This window comes from Sinohyriopsis cumingii, chromosome 11, assembly GCF_028554795.1.
Source record: "Sinohyriopsis cumingii isolate HCF-2022 chromosome 11, ASM2855479v2, whole genome shotgun sequence".
Classification (NCBI taxonomy): Eukaryota; Metazoa; Mollusca; class Bivalvia; order Unionida; family Unionidae; genus Sinohyriopsis; species Sinohyriopsis cumingii.
The window spans coordinates 94,220,333-94,238,623 of record NC_142971.1 but is presented as its reverse complement, the minus strand read 5'-3'; the positions used below and the strand labels follow the sequence as shown (position 1 = coordinate 94,238,623).

General features: G+C 35.1%; 1 protein-coding gene across 5 annotated transcripts in view; it reads right to left on the bottom strand.

The window, feature by feature from the left end:
- The window catches only part of LOC149789028 (uncharacterized), a 46,392-nt gene that overhangs the window by 6,176 nt on the left and 21,925 nt on the right, over window positions 1-18,291 (bottom strand). For 2 of the 5 annotated variants that reach the window (XR_016424288.1, XM_089975196.1), the window contains exons 7-11: window positions 17,485-17,595; window positions 14,577-15,442; window positions 9,779-9,998; window positions 6,524-6,600; window positions 5,502-5,522 (exon numbers count right to left, since the gene is read on the bottom strand). Coding sequence is in view for 4 of the 5 variants with exons in the window: in XM_089975196.1 (XP_089831322.1) it covers window positions 5,502-5,522; window positions 6,524-6,600; window positions 9,779-9,998; window positions 14,577-15,442; window positions 17,485-17,595 (1,295 nt within the window). In the remaining variant the exon portion in view is untranslated. The remainder of the gene's footprint in view (window positions 1-5,501; window positions 5,523-6,523; window positions 6,601-9,778; window positions 9,999-14,576; window positions 15,443-17,484; window positions 17,596-18,291) is intronic. The other 3 variants (XM_089975198.1, XM_089975199.1, XM_089975197.1) reach the window with 2 other exon arrangements.

The following is an 18,291-nucleotide window of genomic DNA, read 5'->3' as shown; positions in this document are numbered from 1 at the left end:
CGTTAAAACTCAAAGGAAACTAGTGTTGAGTTCTCAGCCTAATTTACACACAGAATCAACATTTCAGTCCATGCTGCACTACTTCAGCTGGAATATGTTAACAGTCATTAACACACAAGATTTTCATTGCAAGTACAACTTACAATTAGGGCTTTACCCAAATTGTGGCAAAAAATAAAATCAGAAGAAGAAAAAGATCATGGATATGGAAATTTGTACAGTATACTGGTACTTTGTACATGATGAACAAATCAATAGTGGAATTACTTTCATCCACTGTATTGTTATGGAAATAGCCATACTAAATTTGGGCAGGTACGATTAGGCATGCATTACCTTATACATGACTATAAAGTGGGATGATCAGTCCTAATACTGTCTAGCAGCACCACAAAGGTTAATTTTTGGTCTATATGGGATCATATATTGAGATCCAGTAAACGATAAATGTATACTGTTATACCACAATATTATTATAAAAGATGTTATAAATAACATGAGACTGATAGTAATCATGTGATGTACATTATTATAGATTTACATGTATCTGTGTATCCGATGTAGAGGATCTTAAATGAGTATTCATTCAATATAAAATTCATAATATTTATTAAATTATTATTTTAATAAAAACATGCAAATAACCAAATTGTGTTGCGGAGCATTAAAACACAAAAGCAAATTAAATCTGTTTGTGATTAGCAATGTTTTTTTCATTTTGATGGCACAAGTTCACATGGAAAGGGTTCTTATTGCTGTTGGTAAATGAGATTCCAGACCTTTCCAGACTGGTATCCAACTTGTTCCATGCCAATCTGGCACATGTATTTAAAGTCTGTGTCACTATATATATATATATATATATATATATATATATATATATATATATATATATATATATATATATATATATGAGCATGCGGTATTTGCATGATCTAAAATAGTAATCCACCAATCATAAGTGGGTGATAGCTAGGTCGTTTGTCTGGCCAAGCACACTTAACCTAAATACAGCAGTCGATGTGTCATCCAACTCCATGATGCAACAACTTAAATTAAACATAGCACCCCAAATTTCCATACTTTTTCCAGACCTTTGGGATAAGAGCTTTATTTTCCAGACTTTTTCTAGACTTTCTAAGACTACACACAAACTGTGAATGAAATGGGACATTTCATCAGGCCACATGGTCATGATGTCATTGACTTTTTCAGTTTCCTCTCAATCATGTAATAAATAATTATAGACCTTTGCTCAATGAATATAAAGTATTATAAAAAGCAGTAAACCAGTCATACTGATTTCCATGCACAAATTCACATCAACAAAGGTCTATAACTGTATAATACATGTCATGATCTGCTCACAGTGAGGTATATATTTCATTATTAACATGTTTCATAAGAATTACTTCATGGCGTTAAGATATTATGTAGATACGTGTAACTCCACAGTGTGACAATGTGAATGATATTATGTCATGCATACGTGGCTGAAGCATTAACTCATTGTTGAAAAAAAGGCTATTTGCAAAGCTGCCATGTACAGTACATTTATAGGAAAGATTATTGCACAGCCACTGTGTACCTCATTTGGAATTTGCCAACACTATAAATTTTTCCATAAAGCTTTTTGCAAGGCTGCATATACCCGATTCGCGAAAAGAGTTAATGGATAGAGGGGTTAGTGGTTTGGGGGTCGAAACCTATAACAATGTCATGATGATTACAGGTCTGGAGATCCCCTGTCTGTTAACAATAATCTTAACTTCATATGTCCCTGTAGTCATTGGATGATTAGATACTAGATCAATCAGAACATTTCAGACTAGTCTCTATTAGGATTACCATGTTCAAACTTCAGAAAAAGAGGACACGTGGTAGAATGGGTGTATCTGTATTATTTATCTACATAGATTTGAGGACTGAAAAAGAGGACTCATCATGGCAACACTAGTCACTAATGTATTCATGGTTTGTCTTGGGGCTAGTATTTGCTATAGTAGGCACACAGCAGCCATGCAAATAGTCTTTGTTATATTCAGTATGCAGCCACCTTTCAAAACAAACAAACAAACAAACAAAAATAACTTAAAGGGGGAAAAGGTCAAGCAAAGTGACAAAGGTTCCTCGTGTTACTGGAATGACCTGTCCTAACAATGGACCCTGTCTATCGTACTATATAAAAGATAAAAGGTAATATAGTAACTTCGAAACACTCCATTCCAAACCTGACCCTCCATCTCTGGCAGCAATTTTTGTCCATAGAGGCTGTCATTCATAATCTATATCGCATTTTACTCCTGATATAATCTATTATTTATCAAACCGTCATTTACTTTTCAACGCTGATATTATCGTTCATCCATCAAGCCATCGTTTAAGTTTCTACACTGAAGCTACAGGACGCAAAATGAAAGAATTTTGCGAAAGAAGAACCTTTGTCAATCTCTATTTCTTTCTTTCAGGCTATTGCTTTTTCTCAGCAATAAGCTTGCAACAGCCACCTGTTAAGTCAAGGTGCTAATAATGGTGAGCATAGTGTGTGATAGATAATTTTACGTGGAGTTACAGATGAGAACGGTCTTTTGGGTAGTTTCTTATACTAGACGACAATCCATAACAACCTTTTCGAAATTAAAATTAATGTTTGTGTTTGTTAGTCTACCAAGTAAGGCGTGCACATTGTGATGTCATGCGTGACATGTTGGTGCAATTAAGTTACTGATGTTTCTTCTCCCTTCCATTGTTGTTTAGTATTGCCAGGCATCAAACCAATTCTACATGCAGGTATAACACCCTACATATAGACATTGTCAAAATCTCCTTTTGTCGGAAAGTTTAAACCATAAATGATAAATATAAGCAACCGTTGTTTTACAATTTCACAGCTATTCAATGAGAATAGCCGTTATCAGCAAAATGCCACTATTCACAAACTTCGCATGGGTAGAAGATAACGACAGCTTTGTGGAAAATAATGCTAATTTATCGTCACTAAATCTAAAGCTGGGGGTGGGGAAATTATAAAGAAAAAAATATGGAACAAGAAATGGCAGAGATTTACAAAGTGTTACTTGATCCTGAATAGTTAGCTGCTACCGAAATAAAATGCTTGGTAAAGTCTAGAAATATGGTAACATAGTGGGGACACAACGGTGATGGCCAACCATTCATTAGTTTCGATATTATCATTTCATAGAATAAGTCAGTGTTGTTAATACCCGTAATATATCTATCAAGAATAAGTCAGTGTTGTTAATACCGTAACTCTTTTGAGTAATTCAAAATAATTCCTAAAATAATATTATAGTCCAACTGAGCACGTTCTCTTTCCACTGAACAGTCCAAACAAATGTTTGTCATCTAAAATAACATCTAAATACAACATAAAATACGTCTATGGACTTCGTGTTACAGCAAGAACAGGACAAATTAGAATGACTCCAAAATAGGAATGAAACAGTATTGCTCAGTTCTCTCCCTACATGCACCTTTAAAGTGTCTATTACAACTATATATCACAATATATTATTAGCAACTGTCAAGTGGCATGTAAGCATCTATTTATTAATCTTATGCAAGTTAACGCTCACGAACATCTTAAAACAGATCCTATGCACTCACATAAGTTCAAATAAAGATAATCACTTCAATTTACAATTTACAGCCATGAATAAAAATTACAGAAACATTAGACAAAATCATGTACCAGGAGTTACTATATATATATATATATATATATATATATATATATATATATATATATATATATATATATATATATATATATATATATATATATATGAAAGGGTCAGCGGGAAGTGAATAGGAATCTAGATCCAAAAGATGACTCTTTCGTTTTTCAGGTAAAACTAGTCTTCTTTGGGGGCTTTTTACAAGCAAAGTTAAGAGGAGCATGTTTTTTTTTGCAAAATAATATGAATCTGCAATGTTTATTTATGCCGTATGCACACAAAATAACTTTTAATTAATTCTTTATTTAACTATGACCGCCATGTACGGAGTATCAACCCGCTGTAGCCGTGGGCAATCCCATGATGTAATGTGTGACCTAATCGTGTGACCTAATCGCCATATTTTCTGACAACGCTCTGAACAAATGCTTGTCCAGCGTCTTGTCAGAATGTTATGCCTTTCTTATGATTTCCGTACCATGTGCCGCTAATACCCAGAAATATCAACTGTGCGATGCCAATCATTCCAGAAACTATCAAATGCTCCATGCCAATTTCCACCACTATAAATGTGTCATGCCAACAATTACCAGAACTATCAAATACTCCACGTTGTAATTTTTGTTTATTGTGCCAGACATACATTTCTTCAGATGCCAGTCCTGATTTAACAGCCACCTTATGGAGAAATTAAAAGCAGTTTGCAAAAAATAGGTTATACCACAATACTTGCCACTGTGCATGCAGAGAACCAACGTCAATCAATTGTGCAGACATGTGTAAATATAAACTCCCTCTTTTATGAATTTAATTATCTTTCCTTTGTGATGTACATATTTTGGCGTGGTCCTGAAATGAATATGGTATTTGCTTGTGGCACAAATCTAGTTCGGGATAAAAACAATATATAACAGGATTTTAACAACTCTCCACGATGAAGGTTATATAGGTGTCCCGGCTAAAGACTCCGCTTAACCATGTTTTCCTTTCAATTTACCGTTTTAGGTTTTACATCAGTTTACACATTTAATATAATCAGCAGCTGAATTTATTTTATTATGTTGGGAGTATGCCTTCTCCGATAGTTATTCTCTAATTAATGTTGTATTTACATTCATATTTTGATGAATATTAGTTATATATTTAAGTTACATTTTACATTTGGCTTTTATATATATATATATATATATATATATATATATATATATATATATATATATATATATATATAGTCAAAAAGACAAGATTGACTGATTGCACAAAATTATTGTTTTTCGTGTTTGTTGACCGATTAATAAAATGGCCAAACGAGTAATACAACTATCAGTTTGATTATACAAAATGTAATATACAATTCTGAGGGGAGAAAAAAGGAAAATAAAATTCCATGTAATCAGGGCCGGCGCTACCATATGGGCAAACTAGGCAGCCGCCTAGGGTGCTGATTTCAGGGGGCGCATATTTAAAAAAATGTATTGTTTATAAATGTTGAAATTGATATTTCCGGGGGGGGGGGTCGCCAGAATCTAACTTAGAATAGGGTGCCAGATAGTCTGTCCGGGTCTGGCGCCAGCACTGCATGTAATAAAAGCATGATTCTAACTTTGTTAGCACACTATCTTTCTCATCGCTACTTGAATCATAAGTTAGAGTCAAAATCTGAAAATAAAAAGTCCAAAAAAGGTATGTTGGTAAATGTGTGTGACTTTCCGTTGTGCTCGTCGAGATTAAAAGAATTTCTTGTTTTGTTTGTGTTTTTAATCCAAAAAAGAAGGAGTTTCTTTATGAAGAAAAAATTCTTACGTGTCTTTTATTGGTATGGTTCTACAAGAACAGAATATCACGTATGAAATTTTTTAAAATTATAAAATAAACTGTGAATGCATTAAAAATATAATGCATTTCGTTTATGCTCGCTTATAAGACGAGTTCAACAGCAAACTGCACAGACCCAGATACGCCGTCGCATAATGCGCTGGCAGATTTGGGGGCGTGCAGTTCGTATGAAACAATCAATAGAACAAGCAATATAAACCCTCGTCTGCAGGTGCATTATGCTTCGGCAGATCATAGTCGATAGAATATCTTATCATGGTCTTGTATACCGTTACATTGTCCACTCGTAAATAATTAATATCTTATCATGGTCTCGTATACCGTTACATTGTCTACTCGTAAATAATTAATATCTTATCATGGTCTCGTATACCGTTACATTGTCTACTCGTAAATAATTAATATCTTATCATGGTCTCGTATACCGTTACATTGTCTACTCGTAAATAATTAATATCTTATCATGGTCTCGTATACCGTTACATTGTCTACTCGTAAATAATTAATATTTTTACTTGACATGATCAAGATCTTATTATTATCAGCATAAACCAAAGACGATATAAAAAAAAAATCTTTATCTCTTAATCATTGGAACAGATTACCACTTAAAATGAGGAAGATGTTCAGAAGTTAATAGTAATTCATGAGTAAATACATGACATCGAATCGGATTAAAAATGAAATAGATTTATTTTTATCAGCAATGTTTTTGCATTTATCATTAATCAGGATGTGAATCTTGTGAAAATTGGCATGAGTCGGTAGAACCGAATTTTATCCTTTGCATTTTCGAGAAAGTAGAGTATCTGGATCAGCTTCAAGATTTCGATGTATCACTGCTTATATGAAAAAAAATGTCAATGACCAATCACTCACTTCTTTATGCATGCAGTCGTAATGAATACAATGAACTGATACAAAGGCTTAGATAGACAATAGGTTTGCAATGCAGTGTTTGTCTAAATAGCTGAAACAAATGCACATACCTCAGTAAGCAGCATAGTCCATGCCTGGGGATTTTCGAGCATAGATTGCAGCTCCTCTCTGGACACAAATGAGGAACCTGCCAGGAAAACAATGCATGTTAATGGTTCTGATTTACTTTCCAGCATTTTTTTCTTCTGCTTATATACAGATCTACACATTCGTTATGTGTATTATCTCTGTTTCTATGTAGTGCTACACATTCGTCATTTGTATTATCTCTGTTTCTATGTAGTGCTACACATTCGTGCTTTGTATTGTGTCAGTTATATTCATATCTACACATTCGTTATTTGTATTGTCTGTCAGTTATATTCATATCTACACATTCGTTATTTGTATTGTGTCAGTTATATTCATATCTACACATTCGTGCTTTGTATTGTGTCAGTTATATTCATATCTACACATTCGTTATTTGTATTGTCTGTCAGTAAAACTATGCAAGTTAGAGGTTCTGATTTACTTCCCAGCATTTCTGTCTTTTGTTTACATACAGATCTACACATATATACAGATCTACACATTTGTTATTTGTATTGTTTCTGTTTATATGCAGTTCTACACATTCGTGCTTTGTATTGTGTCAGGTAGTATATGCATATCTACACATTTGTTATTTGTATTGTCTCTGTTTATATGCAGTTTTACACACTCGTACTTTGTACTGTCTCATTTTATATGCATATACCTACACATTCGTGCTTTATATTGTCTTGCCTTATATGCATAGATCAAAACGTTCGTGCTTTGTATTGTCTCCTATCATACGCAGATCTGCACATTTGTGTTTTGTATTATGTCGGTTTATATACAGATCTACATTTCCGTGCTTTATATTGTGTCAGTTTATATACAGATCTACACATTAGAGTTTTATATTTTCTCATTTTTCAAAGAGTTTAACCATATTTTCCTTTTGGTGAGACTAAAAAGAAACCTGTTGATGGCAATTATTATTGAAAAGTTTAATGATAGTCTCAATAGGTAAAGACTTCAAATATCCTGGCATGTGTGGTCTTTTTGGTTTTTGTTGTTGAGTATATGTCGTATGTAATTAGACACGAATGACAGTGCTGAATATTAACTTATCAAGGATGAAACTTTTAAACTTTTTTCTGTACAAGAAAACCAGCTGGAGTGGAGTGTGTTACACAAATACAAACTTGAACATAAACAGAGGAAGGAAACAATACGCTTTAGGACTGCAAACTAACAAGCAAGGAGCCTAATGAAAATTGGATAAGATGATATAGCAAATATTGAATGGCGTTTAGACAATCATTGTATCAAAAGAGTGAAGTATCGGTAGGAATTTATCTTTTCATTCACATAATTTTATCATTTTTAAAATTACAACTTCAGATCAATTATGCTCTTCTTTTTGGTGTGCAACACATAACAATACACAGCATTGTCTAATATATTTTATACACAGCATACAGTAGTCTAATATCTTTTATACACTCTTTTATCTTTTAAACAAAGCATAGTCTAGTATATTGTAGACTCAGTATAGTCTGGTAAATACACAGCATACAGTAGTATGTTATCTTTTATACACAGCATACAGTAATCTAATATCTGTTATACACTATTTTATCTTTTAAACAAAGCAAAGTCTAGTATCTTGTAGACACAGTATAGTCTGGTAAATACACAGCATACAGTAGTATGTTATCTTTTATACACAGCATACAGTAGTCTATTATCTTTTATACACTCTTTTATCCTTTATACACAGCATACAGTTGTCTAATATCTTTTATATACAGCATATTATAGTATATTTTATACACAGTCTAGTATATTATCTTTTACACACAGTACAGTCTATTATCAATTATACGCAGCAAATTCTATTGTTCTTTAGACACAGAATAGTCTAGTATATTTTATACATAGCATTAAGTCTAGTATATTGGTATCATAACCAAAAATTACTATGTTCGATTGCAGTCTTTTTGTTCAAGCACCTGAAATGATTTAGACATATCCACATGTCTTGTAGTTCAGACACCTGAAATGACTTAAACATATCCACAGGTCTTGTAGTTCAGGCACCTGAAGTGACTTAGACATATCCACAGGTCAGTACGTAGAAGGATAAATATTTCTAACATATAAGGGGGTGCTCAGCAGTTATTATGTACTTTTGAGAAAGTGACGTATATGTAAGGTGAAAGCTGTTTGCATATAAAACATGCACAATGGAGAGAATGTTGGCATACCTCTAAGCTACATTAATGTAGTGTGGATGATAGTTCTTTGGATATTGTACTTTTGGAAATTGTACATGATCTAAGCACACTGCTAACAAAAATGACTGCTCCCTTGTGCTAAAAAATCAACATGAATTAGTCTAAAGTGAACTATCCATAACAGCTATTAAAATAGGGAAAATTAATTTGCCAGACTAGACAATACCAGCTTTTGAAAGTGCAATGAATGAATTGCCAAATATGTAAAATGTAAAAATGTTATCGGCTCTTTTTTTTAATACAATTTACCTCTGAAGTTTCAGAAAGTGAAAATTGCCAAGTGGAGGTAGCACCTTTTTGAAAAGATGCACATCTTGGGTAAGGCCAAGCTGTATACTCTGTAACACATACTACACCCATCAATCATACACCAAAATAAAGGGAATTATAGGTTTTTCAAACTATATCTAAGATATACAAGGTCTTTTTACATAGTCAGTATAACCAGTGAGGAAAGCCGGGGGAATTCTTTTTCTTTAAAATTCTAAATGAAAAAAAGAAACTGTAGAGCGCCACCTAGGCCAATATTTAAAAAGTTTATAGCTGAGGTATTTGAGACGGGTTCTTGCTATACTTTTAAGTCTTTGTCTAACAGGTTCAGCTAGCTGATCGTCATTAGCTATGGTTTGTGATAACCTGAAATCAGAATAACTCCAGCATTCAGAGATGTTAAATGGAATTCGATTATTTAGAATTAGCCACAAAAATTTAGCCTATGGAGTTCAAGCAACATTGACACAACGACAGATTTTATTCCTTTCTCTTCCGAATGACACCAAAAATACCAGTATTGGACAAAAGTCTAGCAAACAAAGAATCGAACTCATTCGATTTAGTTTTTAAAGAAAATCAGTTCTTTCCTCAGGTCACTGTCAAAACCAACCAATCGCTGCAAATACATGAAGCGCGAGATTTTGCAATGATCTAAAAAAACAAACAAAACAAAAGAAAAAAAAACATACCGGTGGTTATTTGAGGAAATGAAATGATGCTTACTATCAGATAAAGCACGGACTTGCAAGGTCACTTTAAGATGCTCAGTCGTTTTCTCTAAAGTGGACACCACAATGTCCTCTGCTTTATACACTCTCTCAGGTGAAGGTTCCAAGGTGCTCATGTCCATCTCTCGTTTGGTCCGATTCAGCCCACCACTCAAGTAAACGTTTAGTACCTTAGCCATTGCCTTGCGTAACCTCTCCTCAAAGTCGGTCTGATTCTGTCACACGAAATTACACATTGATTTTGAAGACATCTTAACAAATATACATACGTTTTAATGGTGAACCTAATGTGACTTAAGAATAATCTCGTTTACCTTGTGTGCAAATACTAATGTTATTGTGTGTCATATAGCAAACAAGAGCACCGAGAAAGGCAAACGTAAATGATACAACCATCATACGTTTGACAGGGTGGCGTTTATATCATTTTACGTCGTATGAACAACTGATTTTAAGAAATCTAATGTACAAAATTAAAAACATTTTAATGACTCATAAAATCCAACGTTGTATGCATCCTTAATGTGATATTCGGGGAAAATGTACGTGGTAGTGGAAAACCGGATTAAGGGGGGGGGGGGCACTTAATGGGAGGTAGCTTACAGATCTACAAAGTTACAAATTTACTCTGAAAGCAATTCTTAAGCTGACCTTCATACGTCTATATTATTATAACTATAGTAGGCTATGTATTAGATGGTTGAGACCTATAAGTGGTGTATTTAAACACATCCAGCTCTATCCACTGCAACCAAGGGTGCCCTCATAACTGGGAGGGCTAGGGCACGTGACCCCTATGCCCCATTTAAGCCATCCCTGTAGTAGAATTGTCAACGGGCCAAGCTTCACATTTGCTCCCATCATGTAGTACACAGCCAAAATGACCCATACTTCTTAAAGTACCTTGTTAAATCTTGATGACTTAGATAGTGACGTATTTTAGCAGAAGGTAACTCTTATGTGTTTAGGCTCTTACAAAACGTAACAAGAAAAGAGTGAAGACAAATCCAAAAATAATCCAAGAATTAAAAAGTAGAAGTCCTAGTAATAAAAAGTCCTAATGAAACTGAGTTCGAATCCCGATGAAATCCAAAATGGAAGGTGACGAATTATTCTTTGGTCAGCGTCGTACTGATGTGTCAACAGTTCTTTGTTGAATAACAGAAAATAATATTCCAGTTTTTGAATTCTGTGTAAACTTCAGTAACTGTCCTTGTCCAAGAATTAATTTACATCACTAGTATTTCAAGGGAAAACAAACTTGTAATTCATATAAATTAAATTAAACAAAAAAATTAGCCCCAAAACTGGTCACAGTATAAAACACTTTGAGTCTTCAAGTGTTAAGGTACTAATCACTAATCTTTCTCAAAACATCAATATAGCAAATCTAGCTACAACACAAAACAGATGCCTCTGGAAAAAACTAATTGATACATGGTATTTGTCATGAGCTCCATATATGACCTCGAATCCACTTTATGAATCTTACTCTTAGAAAGAATTTTACAAAATTAACAAAAGTTGTTTACTACAACTCTTACTGGTCCCGAATCAAGGTCAGAAACTAGGTTAGCATTAGATACAAAGTTGCTATTATTAGTATATATAAACAGTCAGGTCAAACAGAACTGAACTGAATTTCTGAACATTCTCAAATCCAGTAAATAAAGTTACATTACAATAGCATGTAATGAAATATTAAAAAATTAAGAGCAGCAAACAAACAATTGAATTAAATCAAATATAAATTAAATCAAATATACATAACAGTACCCGAACGAAACTGAATAATGCTATTGATGGGCGCCAGATGCCTTTGATTGCTCCAGAACTGAAGATCAGACATGCGTTAACAATGGTGCAAATGGAACTAATAAACAAGAACTACACTGTGCCTGTATCTTTGTTACCAATTATAGTGGGCATCATATCTTTACCACAGGCTTGTATCAATATGGCCAAATTATACCAAAGAATTATGAAAATGGTACTAGCAGCTGCCTCGATTGGTTCTCAGAATTAAGAGGACTGGTCGGTCTGGTGTCAGGATAGTGTGAATGGGTGGAACATGATGCCACATGTGTGCGGCATGATGCTCATGTGCTTGATATCATTATAAACTGCCACACTGCAGACATCGTATCGAAATGAGTGAACAATGTTTAAAACTACGTTAAAAATCCAAATCACGCACACACACACACACGCGCACACACATACTGCCAAATTACAGTAGGCAATATATTTTTACCACATGCTTGTATCATTATTTCATCAATACAGTATAATCTCAAAGCTCGTTGAACCAATGAAGCATAACATTCGAATTGTACAACACACACAAAAAAAATAACCGCGAAATTCGCAGGTTTATTTTCTGCTAACAAATGGGCAATCATACACTGACCTAAAGGTTTATAGAAACTGTTTTTATATCTGGAAATATTTATGCTCGGTTCTCCTAATGTATTTTATACACATGGTATATTACACCTTAAAGTCTGACTAGACTGTTTCGGTGATAATTGTCTTCTTCATAAACGTCCCCCAAACGAGGCTAACATTTAGTCTTCAGAATAGACACGGCGAAGGATTGATGAAACTATGTAGTGTAGAAGGCTTGACAAATCGCAGGTACTCTCTTTTTCTTTACTACAACTTTTGGTTTGATGTTCCTGACCGCAAACCTTCGAATATTGTATAGCATAGCTCATAATTTTTTTATTATTTAGAAAACAATTCCAGTTTTACATTTTTAATTAGGGATGGACATGTAAGGAAATTTGCCGGTACTCGGTCAGGCTATCAGGCTGGGAACTACCCGATCGGGTTGGTTTTTACTGTGTCAGGTTTGTCCACTCTTATTTTGCTTTATCCCCCAACCCCCATAATTTTTTCAACAACAAAACTATTAAAAATGTTATTACTGACTTCCAGAAAGACAGGGGAGTGGGAACTCAAGCTGGCATAATGAAGTTTTTATTTTAAAACCCGTCCGAGCCTGACATTTCCAGGTAGTGCAAAACCCGGCCTGGTCTGGTACGCATCCAACTCTACTTATAATAAATCGTAATTTTGGCATGCAAGTGAAGTTCGATCAACTGTTTAGACGTGGATGGTGTAATAAGCCAACGGGGTCTCTTTATAGAGCTAACCCAACCCTGAAGTGAATCCTGCTAGACCTCTGTCTGCGTGAGTTCGAGTCTCAGGCTCGGCTAACGTTGGTATGTGAGAAAGCCTGCCAGTAGCTTCTCGTGGGTCGGTGGTTCTTCCCGGGGTTTTCCAGGGTTCTTCCTCCACCAATTATACTGGCCGCCATCTATAGCCTTTCGTGTGCTGAAAAATGGCGTTAAACCAAAAGAAGAAAAGAAGAAGAAGAAGAAGAATCCTGCTAGAAGTCACAAGTTTTCCCTTAATTCCAAGGACTTATCGACAACAATCGTTGTGTACTGGAAATTCCAACGCGTCCAAACTATGCGTACATTTTCTCTAATCAATGCATAACCACATATATCACAACTACACATTTATATCAGAACTTCATAATTGCATGCCAACCTCACAACTGCATGGTTTCTCGATATTACATATCCGTAACGTAGCGCCAGTATTTCACGCCGTGAAAATATACAACTCAAACACCAAAGACAGTAAACTATTTTTCCTACTCTACTCTAGGTCAGTTAAATGATGATTTTAAGCCTCATTTCGCTTGTAACTATACACCACATTTACCATCATAGAAACAATAAAAGGCGTCTCCATATAACAGAACAGTCCCTTTTCGATTATTTCTTTGTAAATTTATCAGTCCCTATCACAAATACTTCACATGGAGACACACAATAAATCCACACAATTAGATTTTAATAGGGCTTAATTGGCGACATGGACATTTATGCGGCTCTGGCCTGAACTTACCAAGAAATTAAACCATACTATCATGAAACTTCATCAACGCTACACTATGTGGCGTTTGCCCCTAGAAATTGACTAATTATTTGGACTGGGGACTATATTTCCCCAAATATTGACTTCCCATAATCAAGCAAGTAATCACGAAAATCTAATAAATCGGTAAAATAGAAAGGTACAAACAAATGGTGCATACCCCAAATTTATTATGTTGTTGTTGTTGTTCTAGGGTTTAACGCCATTTTTCAGCACAAGATAGGCTATACATGGCGGCCAGTATAACTGGTGGAGGAAGAACCCTGGGAAACCCAGGGAAGAACCACCGACCCACGAGAATCTACTGGCAGGCTTTCCCACGTATCCACGCTAGCCGAGCCTTGGACTCGAACCCACACAGACAGAGGTGAGATGGCAGTGATCAGGAACAGTGAGCTCTTTAGACCACTCGGCTACTCGGGGCCCCCAAATTTATTAAAAATAGTTAATGCCCATGAAACATCTAGAACATACTTGACATCCGACCCTCCGGCTTTGAAATCAACAATTTGCCTCATAGTCTCAAAGAAGTGCACATTCGAAAATTTATTTAAAAGATATTTAGTGTAAAATTTTAAATCATGTAGGTAAAGTGCTATGGAAAAGATAGTCCGATAAAGTTCCTATAACAGGGTCAAAATAATGGCAGATGTAGATTACAAAGTTTTCTGGGGGAGAAGAAAGAACAATTTATCGAAGAATTTAGTCTCAAACTGTTGCTGAATGTTGCACAAGTAAGACTCCATAGTATTTGATCAAGCTTAGGTTCATTCTATTAAATATTAAAATATATTGCCAACAATTAAATAGTACACATGGAAAAAAAATCATACACTTACCACAACCCTACCTTGCACAGGAAATGTCAAAACAACCGTTGTGTCGTCTTTTGGAATTCTTGCGGTAGTTATAATAGGCTGTACGGACAACTGCCCCTGTTGTGACGTAACAGATGTACCATTGGTAGATTTCTCTGCCAATGTTGTTGATTCTACTGTTAACGAACCGGTAACCAACTGAAAAGCTGCAGCTGGCAGTGACTTTAGACTTGCACTTGTTCCTGTCACATCTGAGACTGCACTGGCAAAATCAGTTGCGGTTACCAACGCTGATGTTGAGACTAAGGATGTGACAAGATGTATTGTTGATAATGACTCATCAGATACGTCTTTGAGTCCTTTTGTCACAAACGAAGTAGCGGAGACGATTTCGGTAAGAGGTGTTCTTACAAGTACAATTGAAAATTCTTGTGTCATGGACTCGTATACAATCGGTACAAACTGACCTGGCACAATGGACTCAAAGGTAACATCTGGAACGAATGAACTTAATGCAGCACTCTTAGTATTCCACGGACTACTTATAGTTTGCATCATTTCTTCCGACGATGTATCAGGTGTACTTTCTATTGTATCTGATAAACTCCCTTTCCACTGATGTGATTGAGCCACTAATGAACACGATGAAACAATCGAACTCAAGGTGTCACATGAACTTAATACGTTCGATATAGACTCTAGGGCACCAACCGTGTAAGTAACATCCACTTGTGACACCATTCTTGTTGAACTAATGAATGCATCAGTATGTATCACATCTCTTACTGTTACATTGTCCTGTAATGCAGATGCTAAATTTGCTGCTGAAGTTACCAGTGGCAAAGAAAACTGTTGCGTCGAACTAAAAGTCATATTCTTTTCAATATCTGAAGCGGATGGGAAAAAGAGAAATTATAAAGTTTAAATACTCAGAATCTGTCCATTTATATTTCAAATGTACGCAGTTAATTGGAGAGATCTTTTGACGCTTCTATTTCGTTCATTCCTTCATGAGAGAGAGAGAAAGAGAGAGAAAGGAGAGAATTATACTCACTAGTTTATATATATAGATTACTAGATATATAATATGTATTTGCTTGAAGGAGACTGTATGTGCATGCAAACAGCAGTCGCCTTTAATTGAAAGAGCTCCAATTGTATACGGTTATTACAATCAGTACACAAAAACTCGTGCATTTAAGACAGAAAACTAATCTAATAGCTTCTTGTGAGAGATAACTAATCGGATATCTTTTTCTAAGTACATGCATACAGGGAGTATCGAGTGAATGAATAGAAGGATCCAGATTCGTTGGTGACAAAAGGAAAGGACAGCTCTAACGAATTATTTGCCAGATTTTATTTAAACTACCCCCTCCCCCCCACACAAATAAAACATAAGTATGGCCCTCTAAATGTTTCGTAAAATTAGGAGCTTAGCTACCAATAATCTCATCAGCAAAGACTGTCGGAAATATGCTACGATTCTCTCGTTGTAGGACATTATCAAAGAGCTTGTTGATCTATACATACACACACAAAGTGTTATTAAAATGAAATCTATTCACAAGTACATATTTGTAGAGTGGTAAAATGCAAGCCAGTAAGAGGCCAGATCACCCTCTTATATACACCGATTTTGACAACTATCAAAGTCGTCAGAGCTCGCGTGGATCTAAAGCTGCACACAGAGTTCCGAAAAATACTCATAAACGAAACCTGAATGGTGAAAAGAAGAACGACCAATCAGATGGAGTATCACTTCATAAAAATTCCCAAATTTAGACTATTTTCATTTTTCTTCTTATGTTTCTTCACAATATTCGTCTAAGCCTAAATACCCAGTTTCATTAGAACCTCTACATAAAGTTGCATGATATGGTATGAAGCTAATCAGATGTCAGATCACTTCATTAAACATACAAAAAGTTGTTTTCCATAATACTGAATATCACTTTAATAAACGTTATGTATCCCATCAGTGATATATTTAAAAACAAATATATAAATTATCATGATAACTTCAAAGTCCCTTGGTGAAAACTGAATAAAAGATCAAGGTCACAAAATTCCAATTAGTTCTTATCGTCCTCCCCAAAATACTTCCATGCAAGTTTGACAAGATTTAGGAAGCATTTTCCAGGATATCATGGAGACAAGCTATATGTGATATGTACAATATCAGAAGAGTTTAAAAGTTTCATGCTGACGAAGAGAAAATAAATTCAAGATCCTAACCCGGTCAGTTCTTGAGATATTCACAAGCAAGGTTCCGTGCAAGTGTGGCAAAACGCGGTACAACACGGTTTGAGATTTATTGAAAACGACTATCGTGGTGTATGTTTGGTGACATAATAACTTTTTCATCCAAGCTAACCTCCAAAATTAGCTTGAGGTTATCAGAACCTCACAATTTCTTTAAACCTTTATCATCCTAAACAAGATTCCGCCCAAGTTAGACAAGATCTAGTGAAAGCACTTCTCGTATCACATGAGCTTTAAGTATCATGGCAAATTAGGTCACGGTCACCGAAATCCAATAACATCTCGATACAGTTCTTTAGGAAGCTTTTGCAAGTTTGACAAAATTTTGTGACCCGGAAATATCCTTACCTGCATACAGTGATAGGTAATGCTAATAATAATCTGTTACAATGCAATACACTGATTGAAAACTGTCTCAAAGGATACCTGCATATAAGGACACGTGCTCATAGCGCACAATTACGAGGCTTTTTTTCTTTTTCTTCTTTCTTTCTTTGTTTTATTTGCATATTAAACTAATACTAGAACACCTGTTATAAATGATAAAAATCTCTTGTTCCGTTATTGTCATTTACATACGTGGTCCATTGCATATTTCCATCCCCACCCCACCCCACTATCCTTTGAAGCATCCGACATAATCGTGCAAAATATATGTAATTACGGCAGTATTGTTCATCATATCCATCGGAGCAATCATGCATACCGTCACACATTATGTAACATCTGGAACGGTCTGGACACATCATTCTTCCTTCAGAGCAAACTACCAGCTCTAGATAACAAGGAGATAAAGAAATGGAAGGAGAAAAAGAAGAAAACACATGCTGAAGCTATGCAAGAAGACTGATGAAGCGAACTAAAACTAATGATTAGACAAAATATTACAAAGATACACATTAAAAAAAGCTGCATTTAAGTACTCTCGTTGTACATTTGCTTGTCTCACTGTATTTGATTTACAAACATTCAGATCAATGTCCATAGCAGTACACGGAGATGTTTGTTTCAACCCTTTAGTTCTGTAACCTTATCATACATTAATCCCTCGCTATGAAGACCCTCCGTATACCGCTGTCCTTCTTATAACGCATGCCACTTCTATGGTTTCCACGAGTAGTGTAATAAATAAAGAACAGTGTAATATGAAAGAAACTAAAAGTGAATAAAAACATGACAAAGAAAGATGTACAATTTAACGGCAGGACTTGCATTTTTTTATCTCACATCTTTTGCAAAGATCAAAAACTAGTTCTAAGTGAGCTGTAAGTATGATACCGCTGTGACCGAGACAAAATGACAAAATAATGCAAAGTTTAGAGTAAAAACCCGCAGTTTATACAGCACGCCCTTGTTGCACATTTGCGTTACCCACTGTATTTACTTTCCTCAAGTTCATATTTATGCCCCTAGCCATGCAAGTTAAGTTTCTTTTAAAAACTCTATTTTCTTGCTCCTTGTCAGACTTTGA